Below are 20,744 nucleotides of genomic sequence, written 5' to 3'. Positions count from 1 at the left end.
GAAGATGTATGAAGAGGTGTGAATACATGCAGGAGACAAGAAAAGTAGTGCAGGAAATAGCTCAAATGAGGACAAGGAAGCTGGGAGTAAATGTGGCTCTGCAAAAAGAGGAAAACAAATTTGGATGAAAGCACCTGAGGCCTTTCTTAAAGGCGTGTAAGTGTTTATGGAATTAGTCTGAGGAAGAGAAACAAACAGAAAAAACGGCTAAATAAGTGTGCTTCAAGAATAGATTTTGTAAGGCTAGCATGCTCTCCTGAATGTGTTTGCATAAACATTTTTTGTGCAAACAGTACACAGACTGTTAATGCTAAAAGGGGAAAAAATATGTACAGAGTACATGAAAAAATGGTCTTCATTCCATGAAATCCACTTGTCTTTATTGATGATGACACAAATAACACATTGTCTGTAAATAGCTGCAGAGTATTTTTTAATTTAGTGAGTTAAAGGTTTATTTGCATTAAAATCTTGGCCTCAAGATTATATTTGTCATACTATGCCTAAAATAGCCCCCTGAAGTCAACTGGTGTAATCAATACAAAAATGAGAGCATATATGCCCATTGATTTTTTGCCGTTTCTAACAAGTCTTTTGCATGATCTCTTCATTCAGGCTTTTTGTAAGCTTGTCCATAAGTTTAAAGTAAGGCAGCTGGTTTGGGAAAACGTTTCCTCTCTTCTCTGGGATGTTTCCCAACACTTTCCTTCCTGAGGCAGTACTTCAGTGCCCATGCACTGGAGAGTTAAGAGAGTTCGTGGATGTGTTCCGTGCCTGCCGCTGCCTGGCTGAGCGGCGCGGGCTGCCGCGGTGCCGCTGTGCAGGAAGGCAAGGCCTTGTGTGCTGCTTCCTCCCTCCTTCCTGCCACGGGCCTCCTCCGGCCTGCAGCGTGCTCCGGGCTTGCCTTCACCCCTTTACCTTTTCTCAGTACGTGGCTATGCCGCGGCTTCCCAGTGTGTTTAATCCGTGTGATCACGGTAGGTTAGCGTTTGTTGCCAAATAGAGCACTGGTTTAATGCTGTCACCCTTTCATTTTCCCTGAGGAGTTACTAGTGTTGAGCAGCAAATGTTGACTTGCACACAGCTTTTCTTTTCCCCATTTTAAGAGCTTGGAGGCTCTCCTGCAGTTTCACCGAGGCTGGGCTTTTCTCCAGTTTCCTTAAGGAATACACTGTAGTTCTAAAGGAAATAATGATTTATGGTATGTTTCTGGGATGCCTCGAATGAGTGTCTGAATCCTGCTGGTGTGGATGTGAAGGGGGACATTTCTGCACGGCCCTGCAGCAGCTCTGTGTGTCCGTGCACAGCGCGGTGGCTCCGTTTTGCGCAGCACCCGAGTATGTCCCAGCCACCCCGTGCCAAACCTCGCTGTGAGGGTTTTCTTGTGCTTCCCATGAGGACAGAGTTCCCCCAGGTTATCTGAGGACTGTATTTGAGCCCTGGTATGAATTGATACTACAGTCTTTGGAGGGCAAACTCGACATGCTTGGATGTTGTTGCACTCAAATAATAAATCTGGATTATCTTCTTTGTTTGCTAATTAACTGTGCTTCTGTGTCATTTGCAGATTGCAGGACTTGACACTCTACAATCCGGAAAGGACCATTACAGTTAAAGGCAGTATTGAAACTTGTGCCAAGGCTGAGGAAGAAATCATGAAGAAAATCAGGGAGTCCTACGAAAATGATATTGCTGCTATGAATGTGAGTTTCCTTAGGGTGTGGGCTCTTTCTGGGACTAAAACCACTGAAGGATTTTGGGTGTGAGGGACCCATGGAGGTCACCAGGCCCAGCAGTGTGTTTGCACAACGTAGGCCACACTTCAAAGTTAAACCAGGTTGTGTAGGGACTTTGGCTCTCCATAACATTTCCATGGATAGAAAACCCATAGTGTCTCTGGGCAGCCTGTGCCCTGTCTCACTGCTCTCATGATGTCTTTTTTTTTCTTAATATCACATCAGAATTTTCTGTTGCAGTCTTTCTGTTGCCTTATTTATTTGTGGGAGTGTGGGCAAGCCTTTTTGTTATTTATTTATGTGTGCTATTTTAATGGAAGCTTTTTCTGGTTTATTTTTGAGTGGGGGAACTGAGAACTTTATTTAGACTGAGAAAATGAATGAGCATTTAACTTTTTTCTTGTTGCAAGAACCTGAAGCAGGGTGTGTTTATGCTGTTGTGGCTTATGTGCTCTGGCTTGCATGTTTTTTAAAATAGTGATTCAGTTTCATCACATAAATAGCATAATAATGTACGGAAGAAAGATCTCTACTGTTTTTAATTATTTAATTTAAGAAGATCTTATTAAGGTTTTTTCTTGATATAGATGATAAAGGCATTTAGCAATTTGAAGATCATTGGTGATTATATAATGAAAACAACATACCTCATTAATTTGCCAAAGTATTATTAATGCATATTGAGAAATGATTGAGTTTTTTGATAGTTAGGAAAAGCATTGTATGTGCATGTGTATCCAAATCTTATGGTCTAGAGTTAGAATGAAAATTTTTTTTTCAGTTTACAATAGTCCTGACTTTCTAGAAATGTCTGTTATTCATGCTTGTCCTACTAATGTATATTCTCCTCACTTTTCCCCCCTGCCTCCCCCACACAAAGCAAATTGCAATACTTTCCTCCTCACAAGTACCTCATGTATTCAATAGCGGTGCATTTGTGTTTCATATAACAAACAGGAACATAGGGTGAGTTAGAGACTGTATTGCTATTTGACAAAGGTATGGAAAATCAAAAAACTACCTCTGTTACAATATAGATTTCGAGGTTAGTTTGTAGTGATTATTAAGGTAGTTTCTGAGGTAGTGAAGTTTTGAGGTTTTTTTGTGTCTTGTGATTGACTTATCTTAAAGGCCTGAGATAGCATCTGTGTGTCTCTAGCTGAAATATTTCTAAAGCATATTCATGTTTTTTGAGTAATAATCTGGAAAAGGGTGCTGGCAAGTTTTGTATCAGACAACAAATTCTTCCTACCACGTGATGATGTCAGTATTCTCAGGTGTGGACAAGCAAGGGACATGCAACTTTACAGTTGATCCTTTCCCAGCAATTGCTGGAGGTATCTCACTTCATCTTTTCCAAGGGAGGGAGGATGGGGTGATAGTGTCACATATATATTCCCCCAGTGTAAGAAAAGCAGGGCTTTGTGCATGATCTTTGTTTCTAAAGGGCTGTCTTTTTAGTATAAAAGTAGTTTAGTATAAACTACTGATAAATTTGTTCACTCTGAAAGTAAATAGTACTATTATCTGAACATCTTGCTGTACAATTTTAAATGTGTTTTGGTGACTAAGTTGTATCAAGTGATCCCCATCTGCCGTTCCTACTATGTGTTTTTAATGGTATTGGTCTGTACATGTGTCTGGGAAACAGGTTTGAATGAGTGTCCTTTGGGTAATGAAAACAACTTTTTTTTTTAATAACATCCCAAAAGGTTAATAGCATATGCCAGCTAGGATTTTATTAAATAACCAGGGCTCTAAATCTTAACTCTTCTGCCATTGCAGCTTCAAGCACATTTAATTCCTGGATTAAATCTGAATGCCTTGGGTCTGTTCCCACCTTCTTCTTCAGGAATACCACCTCCCGCAGTGAGTGTTGCCTCCGCTGCTGCTGCTGCTTCATATCCACCTTTTGGGGTAAGGGAAGCTCTGATTCTGGATGGTTAGTGGATGGTGATACTGATCTCTGCAATGCTGCTGTTCAAAATTAAAAAGAAATGCTGCATTTTTGCCTTTTTTTCCCCAGAAAATCTGGGAAAGGTGTTTTGTTAGCTGTGTTCTGTCATTTTTCTAAATGTTGTCTGTTTTCCTGCTTGCATACTGAAAAGTATTCCATGTGGCTGCAGTTGGGAGCAGGCATTAATTGCTTTTCTAGTGAAATGCTCAGCGAAACTGGAAAATAGTGCTGCTTAGAAAAGTGTTAGATTTTATTTTATATAGAATTTGAATTATTGCAGAAAGAACACACATAAAAGAGCATTTCAAAATTGCTGGAACTGGCAATTAATAATGCTAGCCTGCAATTCTATTCCTTGTGATATGGAAGGAAAAGAAATGGTCTCCTGTCATGAAGTGGGGATCTATAGGTAGCTAAAATGTTTGTTTGAATGTAGCAGTTTTATAAACGCCCTGTTGAAATGCAATACTGCTAAATATATAGAATAGAAATTGTATGGATTAATCTCCAGAAAACTGTGACTTACTTGCCACTTTGCTCTCTACAAAATATCTGAAAAAGTTTAATAGACTCTTACTCAGATTCTGTGCTGATTAGTAAACATAAATGAGGAATTTTGCTATGGAGCAGAAGGTGATTTGTTGCACCAGAAAGCTCCAGAGTCTGTCTGGAACCGAGAGGGTGTTTTGCTTTCAAGAAAAGACAGCCCCATTACAAGGAGAAGTTGATTTTTTTAAATCTCTTTCCTGTTTCTGATGCTGGTGGTTGTTAGCAACTCAGTGCAAGATGAATTTTCTAAACAATTCTAACAAGTCTCTTAAGAAGTAGATGACAGAGCTTTACAAACTCTGCTGTGTTTGACTTAGTCCCCTTCTTTGCCCAACAGTGACATCTAGAGAGCTAAGTCTGAGACTCTTCATGAACTAGAAAAATGAAAATGCAGAACAACACACTAAACTTCATCAATAACTCAAGTTACGTTGTAGTAGAGGGTAGCTGTGGTCTAAATATTTTTCCCCAGAGGAAGAAGCCAAGAGAGTTAGTGCAAGGAACAGGAAAAATTCCTCTCTTGTAGCATTGTTTGTAAGAATGAAAAATTTTGGTGTTATGAATGTATTATGAACTATATTGAGTATAATAGTGGCTTTATCAGAAAAATGTTTATACTCAGTTATTTTACTGTCAATAGCAGAACCTCCCTTTATGACAAATTCTCTCCCTCACAGTCCTCCTGCACTTCAATTGGACTGGCAGACTAAACTAAACAATACAGGTTTCTGCTTCAGTGTATTATAGAAAATGCCATCTCTGGTAATGAATTGCCTCAATTTTTTTCTTAATAGATACTAGATGTGGTTTGTTATAAGTCTATTATTTTCTTTATTGGTAATTAAAAGTGTGGCTTTTCCTGTCATTTTACTCCAGATTTGCAGACTACTTTGCTATTCTTGAGATTCATACTGTAAGCCCACAGTTCTGTTCATCACTTGGTTTATTTTCATTTCTTTCCCACTTTTCCTCCCCTGTTGTGGTTCCTTTTGCTTTAAATATGCACCTGACAGTGCTGAATTTGGTATCCTGTCTGTCCCTCTGTTTGCTAGTGCACCTTTACCCCCCAAATGCACCTTTTTTGGCCTGCTAAGATCTCTGGCAGTATCCAGGTTTCTGGATATAGGATCATGGCAACATCTGGAAAAAAGCATCAAGAAACAAACGTCATTGTGTAGAAATTGTGCAGCTGGAAGGACCACTGTCTGGACTCTCTGGCTTCTGTTCGTGCTCAGTGCTCTGAAATGGCTCTCATTGCACGCAGTCTAGATGTGTGACAACCTAACAGGCAGAAAGAAGGGATAAACTCACAGATTGGGAGGGTGAACTCCAGCAGATTTTGTGGAGGCTGGGGGTGGTACTGATACAGCCCCTGAAGCTGATACTAAGGGCTTTGAAAGCAAATGTATGAACAAGGGGAATTATCTCACCTGTTTGTACTTAAATGTGTTGGTATTTGGAAAAGAGCAGGTGGTTCTGTGGGCTTCAGGTGAGTCAGCCCCTCAAATTACTTGGAGTGCTTGTTGCTCTCTGATGAGAGAAAGCAAGAGAAAGTATGAGTCTATTCCTTTAATGGATATTTCTTTAAGTCTTTCAAAGTCTTGCTTGTGTATGAATTAATTTTCTGTAATTTTTGAGCTTTACTCTCCTCTAATTTTTTCCTCAGTAGAACAGTTTTTCAGACACTGATTGAATTGGTTATTGGGACATTCACAAGTAGAAAGAGGAAAAAAAAGTCTGGCTATATTTTGAAGGAGAAATTGATACAATTTGAAAGGCTAAAGGTAACCACAGGGGGAGATCTGGGAGAACTCATGAGGGATTTAAAACTAAAATCAAATCTGTGTATCTAAAAGAGGTTTTGGGGAAAGAAGGTCTTAGAAGAAAAATTAATGAAGAACTCCCAGGCAGACTTTATGTCCATTTACCTATGAGCTCGTTTTTTACCAAGCTCCTTTTTTACCAAGTCCTTCACCTCATTTTCAGTGAATGTCCATTTATGCTTGGGGGCAGGGATTAGTGGATATTGAAGCTATCCCTTTCAGGAAAGTGGAAATCCTTTCTGAAAACACTGCTGGCATCAGGGTGTAAAGAAGTGTATCCTGCTGCTGTCCTGCTTATTTTTGTGCAGTGCAAGTTTTGCCTTCTGCTCGGGGCTGCACAGGGCTGGCTCTTCCCTGTCTCCTGTAAGGTGTGCTCCCCAGCAGTTTCAGCTACACCATCACAAGGGGTCTCTTGGCATCCAAGTGTGTGAAGTCTGTGCTTGCAAGCCATACAGTGAGCCTTGGGACACCCCTGTGCTGTGTCTGAGGGTGGGTTTGAAGCTCTTGTTGTGATATCTTTGTATGGACCTTTTCTTCACCTTATTGTGGGGATGGACTTGCCTGGGGCTCTCCCTTGGATCAGAAGAATTAGGTGGATGAGTTTGGGCATTTGCCAGCAGGGTTTTCATATGGAGTTGATGGTTCATATGTACTACTTTCAAGTGACAAGGTGTGGCTGTGACCTTGTGTAGGACTTGTTCCCAAAGAAACTGAAGTGTCATCTTAATTATTGAAACAATTATCTGTCACATTCCTGCTGCTGCTTTTTTAACATGGGTATAAAGAGGAAAAACCTGCATAGTAGACAGATCCAAGATTTTGTTACAGTGCCAGGGCTTAGCAACAGTTCTGAATGATCATACACACAGCTGGAGCCAAGTGTTCCTAAAACATTCTGTACTCAGGAGCTTGGGGCTGAGTATTTAAATAGGTTTGGCTGTGTTAACATGTTTGTGATGCTTCATCCTATCCCTCTTCATGCAAACCTTTAAGACATTTGACAAGAGCATAAACATTGTTCTCCAGTTGCTTCAGATACACTGTGGTATCACAAACTTAGGGAATGGTGATGTTATCAGACACTAGTTTGCATTTAGTTCCTTGGACTGGGTCACATTCAGGAGAATGATTTCCATGTGACTCAGAGACCTTACTCCATGATGGTTAACCATCAGCACCAAAGCCTCAGCTAAATTAACCTAATGAGATGCAGATTGTGTCTCACTAATAATCTGGGCGCTGCTTTTATGCTTTGTCCTGGCAGTGGAGCCCCCACAGGAAGGGACAAGTTGCTCTTGGTACTTGTCTGGTGACAGATACACGTGGGCACATGGCCATAGCACGTGGCTAACAGTGTCTGAGCACCACAACCAGTGCAGGCTAACCATCCATTTTCTTGTATTTTTACCTATTGCTAGAACAATTATTGATATTGAAATTGTATAATTTATTTGCAGAGTCCAAGTTCTGTCTGCCTGTTCAAAGCACTCATTTTGTGCAGTTGCTGAAAAGGGGTGCAATGGAATTGCATATTGTGCTTCAGTTCTTGAATGTTCCTCTCTCTTCTTGCAAAAATCCAAGATCTGTTTGGTTTTTTCCTGGACTCCTAAAATACAAACAAATCAGAACATGTGAGAATTGTTGAAATGTTTTATGGTTTGAGGAAAAAGTAGGACAATGTTTCAGTTAAAAGTATTAAGAGCTAAAAATTCTTTTTACTGTCAAATGGGCATGATTTTGCTCTTAATGATCCTGGTGATACAATCAAGCTAATGGTCTTTTTTTGACTGATCTGTGCCCTTATGTGACCATGTTAAGGACCAGTAGCCTTTCTGTGCCTGTTTGTACCTGATGTCTTGTCCAGCTGCTTTTGGGCCTGGAAAAACCACCACTTTGTGTTTATCCTTAAATCTTTCTCCTTAGCTGTGCACTTAAAATGCTTGTGTGCGTTGCAGCTCTGACACAATTGCAAAGAGCTCTGTTAGTCTGCCCACTGTCACTTGTAACAAATGTCATGACCTGAGCACCTGCACAAAGTGCTGGGATTTCTGTGAGGAGGAGAGTAAGGTTCTACAAAAGGGAATATCACCCATGCTTATGTTTTCCAGAAGATATGTTGCCACCAAAAAAGTACTTTTAACAAGTATCCCAGCCAAACTGCTTCAGATGTAGTGTTGTACTGCTCAAAGCTGTTTTGATGGAGTTGTTGCTTCTGTCTTCTGAACTGTGGGGAGAATATGCACATACTTGTCTCTCAAGAATAGAATGTTGTTCTCATGCAACACTGAAGGTTTTAAAGCTCCAAACAAACAAGAAATCCTTATCTTAAAATCCAACTGTGTACAGTCATGCAATTAATACACCTGGCCCACCTACTGGGGTTAAGTGGGTTGCGCCCTTCCTTTTATCCTTCCTTTTATAATTGGAACTTTGCATGTTTAATTTTACATCCAACTCCATTTCTTTTGCAGCCTCTGGATCTGAAATTTGGCATCTCAAGGGCATGGGGGAAGAAGGGATAACCTGTGGAGACCTCATCCTGCCCTTGAATGCCCTGAAAAAGAGTAGTAGAATTACTTCTGCCTCATGGCAGGTAAACTCAAACATAAAGTAAGGTGAGAAGTAGAGAGCTTTTCTCCATAAGAGAAGTTCACACCAGCTGCTCTCCTTCTGTGAGGTCATGGAAGAGATACATGAACTTCTGCCCTGTGAAACTTTGCTAGAGTGAAGAGATGCTCCTCTGTTTGCAGTGGGACTGCTTTCTCTGCTGGTCTTTTTGGACACCTGTTGTGGCTCCTTGAAGCACTGCCTTCACAAAAAAACCATTCTTTCTAACCTTTTCTTTAACCTCACAGTAAACTTTCAGGTTATGTGATATGCATATGGGCTTCTAGGAAGAGACGGGGGAAAAGGAAAATTAAAAAAAAAAACCCACAAAACCAACAAAAACAAAGAAGAGGGAGTTTCATACAGTAAACAAAACCAAGAAATCAAACCACCTTTTTCTGATAACAACAAAAGTCTTGTACAGTTAGGCTGATAGGTTGCTTTCCTTTATTCTTTTTTGCCGTCTCTTGAAGGTTTTTGTTGCAGGTGAGGAACATGCCAATGGAAAACTTTCTCCTTAGAAGATATTGTGGTCAAGAGAAAGATTCCTTCTTTACTCTTCAGTCATTTCCTTAAATAATAATAGTAAAGAAGACATCTTCTATATTGAATAGAAGTAAGAGAAGAAATAACTGTATTGTGCTTTTGGCAGGAAAGAAAAGTAATTTAAAATGAAAAATTGCTTCATTGAGGGCCTTCATTTGATGCCCTGAGCATAGATGAGAAACACAAGGAAGAGGAAAAACTGTCCTATGTTTCCAGGTACTTTGACTCTTACTTGGTGAAGTTGGGCTCCTTTGGATGTCTGGGTTTGATAGGATTAGCTCGTGCAACTGTTATGTCTGATCTACCCAGAGGCAGTCATGTCTGTACATCTATGATGTGTGTAGTTGCAAGTGGCTTTGCCCTAATTTGCCCAGCTTGTTAAGCAGTAGATGACTTTTGAGAAGCTGTCCTGCAGCCAAAAGAGGATGTGGTTTTGTGGGGGGGAAGAAGGATTTGCCAGTGTTTTTACAAAATTATTTTATATTGGTGAAATTAGAACCATACATGTGCAGCACATGCAATCTTGAGGAGGGCACTGTAGGACAACAGCACTGTCTGACAAAATCTACCTGCTAATTAGACTTCTTTTGAAGATTGTAACCTCAGTGCCTTGAAATACATCTTTATTGATCCTTAATTTCTTACATTCATTAATGATGTATTTTTTGACAACTAAAAAATTTACTTCATGGTGTGTAACATTGTGGGATTGTTTTGCCCTATGGAGAAAAGTGTTGGTCTTCCCACTGTGCTGAAAGTCTCCTGCTTCTGCCATGCTGTGTTGGCAGGGGCATGTGTCCAGAGCAGTCAGTCTATTCTGCCTCTGGAGATGGACCCACCCCTCAGCAAGGGAACTAAAAATGCAATTGGCACCGTATAATGTACAAAGATCTGGCAAGCCAGTGGTAGTTTTTCAAGGTGTTGAAGCCTCCAGTTATTCTTAATAGCTTCTTTTACAGTTCTAAGGTTGTCATAATAGCAAATAGCATCACTAGTCATCCATGCTTTTTAAAATAAAAATGGTTTCATCTTTGCTGCAGGTTTGTATACTTGTAGAGATATTTGTAGTTTCTTGGAACAAGAGAATTAGAATTTGTGTTGGTTCCCTGCTTTCAGATTCTTATGAGAAGATTTAATTGGAGTTCCCCTTGACCATCTCAGACACTCAAGCCCTAAGTACCAGGCTCCAAACCTTCTGAATGTTAAACTGAATGGGAAATTTAATTCCTTAAGGTGCTAAATATTTTGTTATTAGGGTGTACTGAGCTCCTTCAGGTCAGAAACAAAAGTAGGTCAAGTCCTCATTCTGTTGTATCTGGCTCCATCTCTGGTTTGTTTGTTAAACATGATGGAAAAATAAGTGATCTTTGTGTTTACACAACCTGTTTTTCTGGCAGCTGTCATGGAATCTGAGAGCAGTGCCTTTATAAACCAGAGCTGATGAGTACCTGCATCTTCCAAAGCCACTGATTTCATGGGCAACTTCTATGGATTTTGAATACCCATGTGACTGCTGTGTCACAGCTATGATTTTTGAAGTGGTAGTGTTTATATACATATACTTTTTGGTGGTCATACAGTGTTGCAACACTGAATACCTATGCTTGCTGCTTGTGAATGACCAGCAAAATTCCTGCTTACATAGTTTCACAATCTGTTCCTTATGTTGATTTCTGATTTTGGCTGTCTGTTCTGAATAAAAGGTGGCAGATTGCTTTTTTTGGCGTTGTGGCCAGTCAGATTTTGCAAAAACAAAAAGTTCATGCCATGTTCAGAAATATGTCAAACCAGTTCCTGCTTGTAAAATGCCTTATAACCAGCCTGCCAGAAAATGTTCCTTCTCTGCTTCTGTGATTTTTACTCCCTTGTTGCTAGCTAGGCTGTCATGTTGGAAAAACTTCTGATATGTGTGATCCTTTTAGTGACTTCTAGTAGTCCAAGAAGATTCCCAGTTCAGAGACGATCTTGATGAAAAGTACTAAATTTGAGAGCCAAGAAGTGGAATGAGTAGTACTAAGTGGAATTATTTCAGTGAAATGATCTCACTTAAGGTACTGACCACTGTGTAAGAACCAGCTGTCTTAGAGTTTCGGTATTAAAATGTGGTAGTCCCCAAAATGGAGATGTAGACAGGGTGGGTCATTCTTAGATTTTCAACCAAGAGGAGAGGACCAGCTCAGCTATATGGACAGAGGACACTGACACATAATTTTTTTGGCTAATTGTGGGGAAAAGAGCTAGAGCTGCATGGCCTTTCCATGGGCTGCGTGTCTCAGAAAGGGTCATGCCCTTGGTTCATCTAGTGACATAAGTGTTTCTCACATAATACAGCAGTTACACTAAAGGGGAGCATCTTGGATTAACCTGCGGCTCATGGCAAGGTGAAACCCTGGCTGGATGGTGGCTGGGCAGTTCATGCATGGCAATAAGAGCGATACTTTAGCATGCAGATCAAAGTGAAAAATATGCATTTCTTCTTTTAAATTGTTTTGCTTCTTCTTGACTGACTGAATTCAGCAGCACAGAATTCTTCTGAGTGTGGTCCTGGCTTTTCAGGCAGTGAATGTGGCAGAAAGCTTTAGACTCTCAGCATGGATCTAAATCTGTTTGAAGTAGACCTAAAAAGCCTGGAGGGTGCAGGGAGTTCAGACTGCAGTTTGTTGATTTGCATTGGCAGCAGCACTTCAGCTCAGTGGTTGTACAAGATGGTGCCACAAGGTATATCTGCAAGGATGTTGTGAAACTGTGGATCATGTTAGACCTATCTACTAAAATTTTATTTTCCTTAATGAGCCCCTTGTTTCCAATGAAGGCTTAAAGTTTTAGTGCTAGTATTGCAAAATGAATACACTAGGATTTTTTTCACCATCTTCTTGAGCTTATTTCTTATCATGGCATTGAATCCAACTAGAATGTCTTCAAGGATACTTGGCTTAATGTTCATTTCCCCTTGCTGCAAGTTTTTATTACTAAATAAATAAGAGCATTTAATATAGCTGTGGGCCAGGATAATTCTTCACAGTACATTGCAAAAACATGGTTTAAATTTTGGCTTTGGATCTGGTACAGGGTTTGAATAATATGATACCTCACTTCCTGACAAACTCAGGGTATTCTGAAGACCGAATGAGTTGTCTGCAAATCTGCCTTGTCTTGGTAATGATGGTTGTTGGGAGGGGGTAGAAAGGCAAAAAAAGGAACTTTTTAATGCAGTCACTTACTGTCTGTATTCATTTACTTCTACTGAGTGGATTTGTTTACTATGTAAAAAAAAAAACCAAAACCAGTATCTCACTAGGCTAGATGGTAGCTCCATGCAGTCTTAAAACAGTTCTTAATTATTTCCTTCATAACTAAAAATCCTGATGCTAACTCAAAATGGATAACATGACTTTGTGACTTAAAATAAATGTCTCATGCTAAGGTAACTAATTTGCAACATGAAACTTAACAAGCTTAGAAACCAGGAAAGATCTGATTCTTCTCCCATTCATGTCTGGCTTAAAAGCCTATTTACTTCAGTGGGTACAATATTTTTAAAGATTTACAGCCTTATCCCAAATGTTGCCAAGGATTTACCAACCACATGCATTTGATGGAGCAAGGGGTCTATGGAGACACTTACGCACACGACTGGAAAAAATTTTGTACTGTTGGCAGGCTTGCAGAAAAAGACTGAGATTAATGCTCAAATTAACTTGAGGGACATAAATAACAAACATACCCCCTTATGAGGCCTGACTCATGCTGACTGAGGGAGCTGTGGACTGACCTAGCAGCATCATCAGCCAAAATCAAAAGAGGAGGGGTCGTCTTGGGGAAGAACTGAGGAGGCAAACCTCTGTTGGCTTTTCTGTGTATTATTTGTTGTTCTGTGTTGTTCTTAGTTTTGTTTTTCAAGTGACATTTTTCAAATAGGATGTCTATTCCCCCAGCTGTAGTGGCTTGGAACCTGCTTTTTTACCTACCACCCTCTACTCTGGAGGGTCATAGCTTACTTTTTCTAAGTTTTCATTCTTGCCTGGCTGTGCTATGGCTCTGTTACCCAAGTGCGAGATGAGGAGCAATGCTTTTCCTTCTGACAATCTAACAGGTAAGGGAAAAGCTCTCCTCCTGTGTGGCTTTCTGCAGTTTGTAGGACTGATGCACCAGGAGTTGGCAGAGAAAAGTTCTAACAACCTTATCCTAAGGGCAGATGGTCTCTACAAATCTTTCTAAGCCTGCAGGCAAGACTTGCAGAAAGAAGAGTGAATCTGCAAATTTTCTTGGCCGGGACTCCTCAGCTTCTAGCTCTGGTGTGGAGCCGTAGCCCTCATGCTGAAGGACTAGTGGCAATATCCCAAGGAGAGGAGGACGCTCACTGCTGCTGAGGCTCTGGAAACCAGGAAATGATGGCTGTGCTAAGCCAGTTTTCTAAGAGTTAATGTGTAGGGTTGGCAGCAGAAGGAAAAATCTCCTGTAGGGCTGCAGGGTCTGACTGGAGTGAAGGGGATAATCCTGATGCTACATGCAGTGCAGGAGCTCCAGGTGAGCAGCCAGGGTTTACAGGATTTACCAGCAGATGAGTTTGTCTTGGATAGTGATGGTGGGAATTTGAAAAGAGAAATATTTTAAAAAGAAAATAAATAGCTGGTATAGACTGTTAGGCTAGGGACAGATGGCTGGAGCTCAGGGACTTGCAGGGGGTATGGAAGGAGGTGTATCCAAGCTCTTCCAGGAAAGAGTTGTGTTAGTGTAAAAAGTCAGAGCTAATAGTGTGCTGCAGCAGTTGCTTAGTGTCATCCAGTGGGGAAGATTAATTTCCATCTCTGTGTTAGATCACCATTTTCATGGTTTCATGATTTAAATGAGCAAGCAGGAAATCTGATTTAAGTTGACTTATCAAATTTTACATGTGTACTTTGGTTACCTTTCTGAAAGCCTTAGAGTGGTCTGTACTTTTGCTTACACTGAGTATATCTTTCCATTTATACAAGTATGCAATTTGCCATTTGCTTTGGGTAATGTATTTTTTCCATTTTCTGCTAAAAAATGATGAATGATGCTTTTCTTATTTTCTTGATTTATTTTAACTTCTGATTTACATCAGGCAATATTTGGATGGAAATTGGAATCCAAATAATGAAAAAAACCAGCATTTAAAATTCTTTTCATTAGTTCAATGTGCTGGATATCAACAAAAATTCCTTATCAACCCTGTTTTGTGACTAAAGCAGACTGATTTTTGCAGAAACAAAGCAAATGTATTTTCAGCTGTTTATGAACTGAACTAATTGTTTCTGGTCACCATGCTTTTGAATAATCTGTTCCTTATATATAAGAATCTTGGTTTCTTGGAGCTCTTCTCTTGAAACACAAAACCCCTGGGGAAAAAAAAAACAAAAAACAACAAACCCAGAACCCCAAAACAACCTAGATTCCCCATTGAAGTGAATATCTCAGTGGTATCTGTGTGCCACAGCCACACAGGACCAACTTCTCTTATTTGGGTAGACTAGCCATGAGCCCATACTGCAGATATTGCTAAGGGTAGAAGAGATGGTGTGTGCATCACAGATACTGCAGATGGTTCCTTGCAGCTTAGGGTGGATGTATGGACTATAAATCTTGGTGAACCTAGGCTGCTACTCTAAAAGATTTTTTCTGCATTCCTGTCAGTTCCCAGGGCTGGTTGACTTTGAATAAAATATTTTCTTATGTGGGGAAAAAAGAAAATTGTCCAGGAGATCTTACTCTTGTCAAAAAATATATACACAGACATATTTTGGCTTTTAAATTGTAAGTATATATTTAAGCAGACTTGGCTATAAGGGAGTGAACGTTGAAGCTCAGGTTTCACAGAGTGGGAAATCAGTTCCCTAAATTTAGTGCTTCTAACATATGTTTTAGGTCTAGGAATCTATTTCTGATATAACTCATGTTAGGAGTTCCTGGAAAGCTCTATGACTTATGTGGCATGGCATGGGTAAGATTAAATTATAGCTGATTTTCTTCCATCTTGAGATCCCCAGAAGCATCTGTAAGATTGATGGGTGGTGTAGTCATTGCATTATGTTTTGATGTGTTTCTTTTGCAGGCTAGGTTTCCAGTAAATACAGAAGGATTTAAAAATTATTGTGGGTAAGGAGATGGACAGATAGCAATTTGAACTTGGTGTTGTGATACTGTCAAAAGCCTTAGTTAGACTTGATTTCTGGAAGAAGAAAAAAAAAGAAAAAGGAGTATGGTATTTGAGTGGCTAAAAATCAGTGTATATAATATAATTTCTCTAAATCTTGTGTGATGTTATACTGGAGATGAATTTGGTTATATGTATATGCCAATGTGGTACTCCAGACAAGAATGAGCAGCTGAATATTGACAGATTCTCCACTATTCCTTAAACGTGTATCACTATTACACCAAAATGCAAGTTTAGTATTGAAGAACCTCAGTAACTCATAGAAAAGGACTTGTTAAAAAGTCCTTTAGGAAAAAATAAGTTGAAATCTATCATGAAGTCAAAACTATGAGGAAGGATGGGAGGAAGGTGCTACAGTGAGGTGATTTTAGTTATAAAGGCACATGTACATCTTCTGTCTTCTGTTGCCTTTGCTGCCCATGTTTTGTGCTTAAGGGTGAAGCAGCAAAAAGGAATTTCAGTGGTGGATTGAATCCAGACAAGAAAGTGGCTTGAAATCAAGCTTTGGGAAGGAGAGGGGAAAACTGCTCAGCAGGCAGATGGGCAACAGAGGGAAGGCAGGAAATATATGCAAACAAAAATAATGAAGTTTGATTTGTTTCTATGTTACAGAAATGTGTCTGGAGGTGGGTTTAGGTAGACGCTGTGTAAATTCTTGAAAACCAAGTCAAGTTACATGTTTGCTTTGCTGAAGTGTTGTAGTAATTAGCTGGAAGAGGCTGGCTGGAGAAGCATGTGAAAGGGAAAACTTCAGTAGTATTTTTGCAGGAGCTGGAGCAGGTGTGGACAATTGTAGGGGTCAAGAAGAGGAGCAAGCAAGGGGGTAGATAAGCTGTCAGGATTGGAATGAGGGGCTGCCTCTGCACCCAGTGCAATGGCTCCTTGCAACAAACCTGGAAAAACCCAAATGCTTCATGAACTTGCAACGATTTAGAAACAGTTTTTTGAAGTGCTAAGATCAAGTGAGTACCTACAGTAGCATTTCCAAATTGCTGGAAATCTTGCTGGATTCACAGTGAACATGTAAATGGACTTACTATGACAACACTCAGGGTGTCTGTAACAATAAGAAGAGAATATGAGTAATCTTCTGGAAACTGGTTTAACACATACACTGAAGTGACTGTACCTTTCATTACAAACATGTTGTTTTAGGGTGTAGTTTTGAGACCATTTTAAACTGATCTGTAGGCAGATTAAAAGGGGTGCTCCCACCTTTTCCCATTCTCTAATTGTTGTTACTTCTCTCTTGGTCACAGACTGGCACTTGCGTGTTGCTCTGGTTATTTGGGTCAGGGACTTACTGCCTGCCTTAAAAATCGGCTGGATCTGCAGACCTGCTGGCCTCAAAGCATACAAGGCAGTGTGGAGGCTGGGAGTGGAGGGCTGCATCCATGTGGACTTAAACCAGCATGAAATGCCTCTGAATCCTAATGCCTTGTATGTGTGAAAATGCGGTGTAAACTGTGCAACTGTTGAAATTGCCTAAAGTGTTTCTGTTCCCAAAATCCTATTTTGGGGTTTCTTCACCTGGTACGTGGAGCTGTGCCTGGAATTCTTATCCCCTGAGGTTACAGTTGACTTGTGTTTACTGAAAATGAAGTGGTAAAACTTGGAAACGAGCATTTTGTTCGGATTTGTTTATGGTTAATGCAGTGGGACTTTGCCTTGAAAGACTTAACCTTGAAAGGAGTTACTGAAATTTAAAAATAAGCTGGGGTGCTGTTTTTAGGATTGCATCTGCTTTTTGCTTTGTGTTGCATATAGCGGTGTGGAGCTTTTTCTGAAAATATGACAGAAAAAGCTGTTCAGGTGAGCTTCTGTATGTGCCTGTATCCCTATCAAAATACACAGCTGAGCAAAGCTCAATGAGCTTGGTTGGTCCCACGTGCTCTGCTTGCTGGTGCTCGGTGCTGGTCTGCATGGTGGGTACTGAGACAGCAAGTTGTCTCAAAATACCCCCACACCAAAGGGATTTTTTGGCTTGTCTTATTGAGGATGAGCAAAACAAATTTTGAAAATGCATGAGATGGGTACCCAGAAGAAGAAAAACTTAAGAGGTGTGTAGTGTCTTAAATACCTCCTAGTTCAAAGAAAGGCTTGTGTGAAATGCTTTTTAGGGGTAGCCCAGACGGAAGTGGATGGATCAACGGTCCAGTAGCGTGGTGTGTGCTTTATGGTGCTCCCTTCCTCTGAGACGGGCTCTTCTGGGGCTACTAACATAGCTGTGACTTACTGTGGCACATGTAACCCTGCAGTTTGATCATTGCCACCTAGAGAGGATCTTGAGCATTATGTCATGCTCTCTCCAGCTGGGGTGTCTGCTTGAAAGTGATGGGAGGATGCAGTGATACCTGATATCCAGTGGGTGCAATGCTGGGGTCCTCTCACTTTTCAGAAACACGGTGTTTAATTTACTAGCCTGTGTGAGGAATGCTGCCAGGGCTCCAACTGTTGCATAATATTACACAGGAGGAATCACGGCAGATTTCAAGCTGGCTATCATTCCAGATCACTCCCACACAAAGGAAATTGTAGCGCATATGTAACTCTGAGGCTTTTTGTACTGCTCTCAGCACAATCTAAAATTAAAAATATAACTGGGAAACTAGAAAGAGTTTGCCTGCTCAGGCTGTAGTAGCCTCTTTCTGCTTGTAGTAGCCTCACCTGCAGGGTCTTGCAGGTGGAAGAGAATCCAGACAGTTACAGGTAAGAGTGAAAGCCTCACAAAAACGCAACTCCTCAATTGTTTATTAAAGTCCTATGCATTAAAACTGTGAGTATTTTATACAAGATGAAAGAATCCTCTTTTGGCTCAAACTGGTTTTCTTGTTCTGTGGATTTTGTGTTTCCCAAAAAGCCAGACCCTTAATACTCAGACATCACAGGGGGAAATCTTATTTCCCCCTCATTTCCATGCATGCCTGTTCTGTACCCATTTTCCTGTCAGTCTGATTCATAATGTTCAAAAACATTCACTGCATTTTTCCTTCTTCCCCACAGCAACAGCCCGAGTCTGAAACTGTTCATCTGTTCATCCCAGCCTTGGCAGTTGGAGCTATTATTGGCAAGCAGGGACAGCACATCAAACAACTTTCTCGTTTTGCAGGCGCATCTATTAAGGTATTATTACACCAACTATAACTTTCTGCCTATTCTACGTGACACTTTCAGCAAGTTTGCACAAGCCGTGCTTTCCTGAACATCCTCCCCCACTCCATGCTTAGAATACGATGTGATAAATAGTACATTTGTTTATAAATCATCTTTTAATCTTCCCTGAGACAAGATAATTAGAAGCATGTTTTCAGACGTCTCCTGAGGTGTGAAATATAAGCTGCAAAGAAAACTACTTTGGTGGTCTTAGAAACAGACTTGTGCTTTAATGATGCAGTGCTTAAAGGCTTTCTCCTTGCTTTAGGTAAAGTGAAAATTGGTGGGGTAAATTCCCCTTCTAAACACAGCAGCCCAGTTGAAGTCCCTTCTCTGGTGGCTGCCCTTGGTCTGTGCCAGATGGATTGGTCTGGGCTGTCAAGCTCAAATGGCCCCATGCTGAATTGTTGGTGGTGTAACTTCACCCATGTGCTGCTCCAAGCTCCTGGGACCAGTCAGCTCTCAAACAGCACACTTACCTTCTTGTTATCAGGTTTAACATCCAGCTGTTTGTGTATTGACCACCTCAGTGTAGCTAAGAACAAGATGGTTTGCACAGGCTGACCTCTAACTGAAGTTTGAGTTTTAGTCAATTTGGTGAAATGTTTGTTGGTTCTCTACCGAGGCTACTACCAGCTGCAGCTGTAGGAAGGCCCTGGCTTTTGGCCACTAATCCCCTTGTAACCACAAGTATCTTCTCTAGATGGTTGAGCATTTTTTTTTTTACAAGTAATATTTTCTGCTCTTTTATGCTGTAAAGATAAGGTTTAGCCTAAATTTAAAAAAAAAATCTTAGAGAACAGTGCATTTCAAGTACAGCTTTAGTATGCTGTTAGATGGACATTTTACTGCACAGATAAAACAAATGTCTTTTTCTCACCCTGTCTATTTTTGTTTCAATGGAGTGATGTGTTCAATGAGTGCTATGGCAGGGATCTGCCAAAAGTCTGGGGCACAGGGCAGGAGCTGGCTATGCTTAGCTGAATTTGGTGAAGCTGAGCTTGGCTTGGAAGATGTTCATCTAAGTATGCAGAGCAGAATAATTGGGGAACTCTGATGAATGTGTCTTGTGTGTGGTTTGCCTAGTGCTGATCTGTTTACCGGCCAGTCAACCAATAACACACTGCCCAACTCCATCCTTTTTTAGCAGAATGTTAAATAGTTATACTACCCAGATTCTTTGTATTAATTGAGCACTAATAACCATATTTTTAGGGGGGAAAATGAAACAGGAGAAAGTGAGAGGTGTCAATATTTCTTTATCAAATCTGTCTTGCATGGGGCTGTGATGCATCATATGTATTTCCTCTTGCCCTCTCCATTCCTGCAGCTTGTATCTAAGGTTTAAGCAGTGTATGGAAGGTACTGCTAGGTGAAGAGAGAAATGTGAAACAACCTGGACCTCCAAGAACCCGTCCAAACTAGTTCTTCAGTTGGTCCTTGGAAGAGAGTTTAGTGGAAAGGGAGTTTCCAGTATTTCTCATGCATCTGGCTAACAGTGGCCTCAGGCTTCCTCTACTGGCTGGCACCCCTCTACCCCATGCATTTAACATCTCTGTATTAATTGAAATTCAGATAAAAGTTTTCTCAAGCTCTGGTCTTTTGTTCCTTCAGTAGGAATAAAGTAAAGGGTGGGTTTTTTTGTGAAAATATGATTAAATCTTAACAAAAGTATACAGATTCAGAGTATGTTTGCAAAATTGGGATGCTGCATGTGTTCTTATCTATTAAAATGATGCAACTTAACCTGTAATCTGGCAGAATATGGAGCATCAGGTTTGCTTCTGTGTGAAAGTAAATATGCAACTGGTAAATTATTCAAAACTTGTAAACTTCCCTCATGTTAAATGGGCCCACTTCAACTTGCCCTCTGTCATAACTTTGGAACGAAATAATAAATTGTGAATCAAGGAATCTGTGCTTTTAGCTGAGAGTTGGAGGAAGTGCTGCCTGAGTAACTTCTAACTTGCCAAACTGCAGTAACCATACTTTGTGGAGGAAGTAAGTCTGTGCATAATGCTTGTTTTGAGTTGTGCTGTAGCTTGTTGCAGCTGAAAGCCTTTTACATCCTCCTGCATCTCCTCTGTGCTTGTGCTGAGCTTTGTAGATCTGGTGAAACTCATAACCCATGATGTAAGACTAAACTGCAGATGCACTGGGGCTCTCTACAAGGCTGCAGTGTTCAGGCTGTC

The 20,744-nt window shown here is 40.5% G+C and overlaps 1 protein-coding gene across 1 annotated transcript in view; it reads left to right on the top strand.

Moving 5' to 3' along the window:
• Positions 1-20,744, top strand: part of IGF2BP3 (insulin like growth factor 2 mRNA binding protein 3) — a 112,362-nt gene that overhangs the window by 81,781 nt on the left and 9,837 nt on the right. Inside the window, exons 10-12 of the mRNA XM_041466731.1 lie at positions 1,568-1,703; positions 3,522-3,653; positions 18,403-18,522. Coding sequence (XP_041322665.1) covers positions 1,568-1,703; positions 3,522-3,653; positions 18,403-18,522 — 388 coding nt within the window. The remainder of the gene's footprint in view (positions 1-1,567; positions 1,704-3,521; positions 3,654-18,402; positions 18,523-20,744) is intronic.

Source organism: Pyrgilauda ruficollis, unplaced genomic scaffold (assembly GCF_017590135.1).
Source record: "Pyrgilauda ruficollis isolate IOZ18807 unplaced genomic scaffold, ASM1759013v1 scaffold2, whole genome shotgun sequence".
NCBI lineage: Eukaryota > Metazoa > Chordata > Aves > Passeriformes > Passeridae > Pyrgilauda > Pyrgilauda ruficollis.
This window is presented reverse-complemented; position numbering and strand designations above follow the sequence as displayed.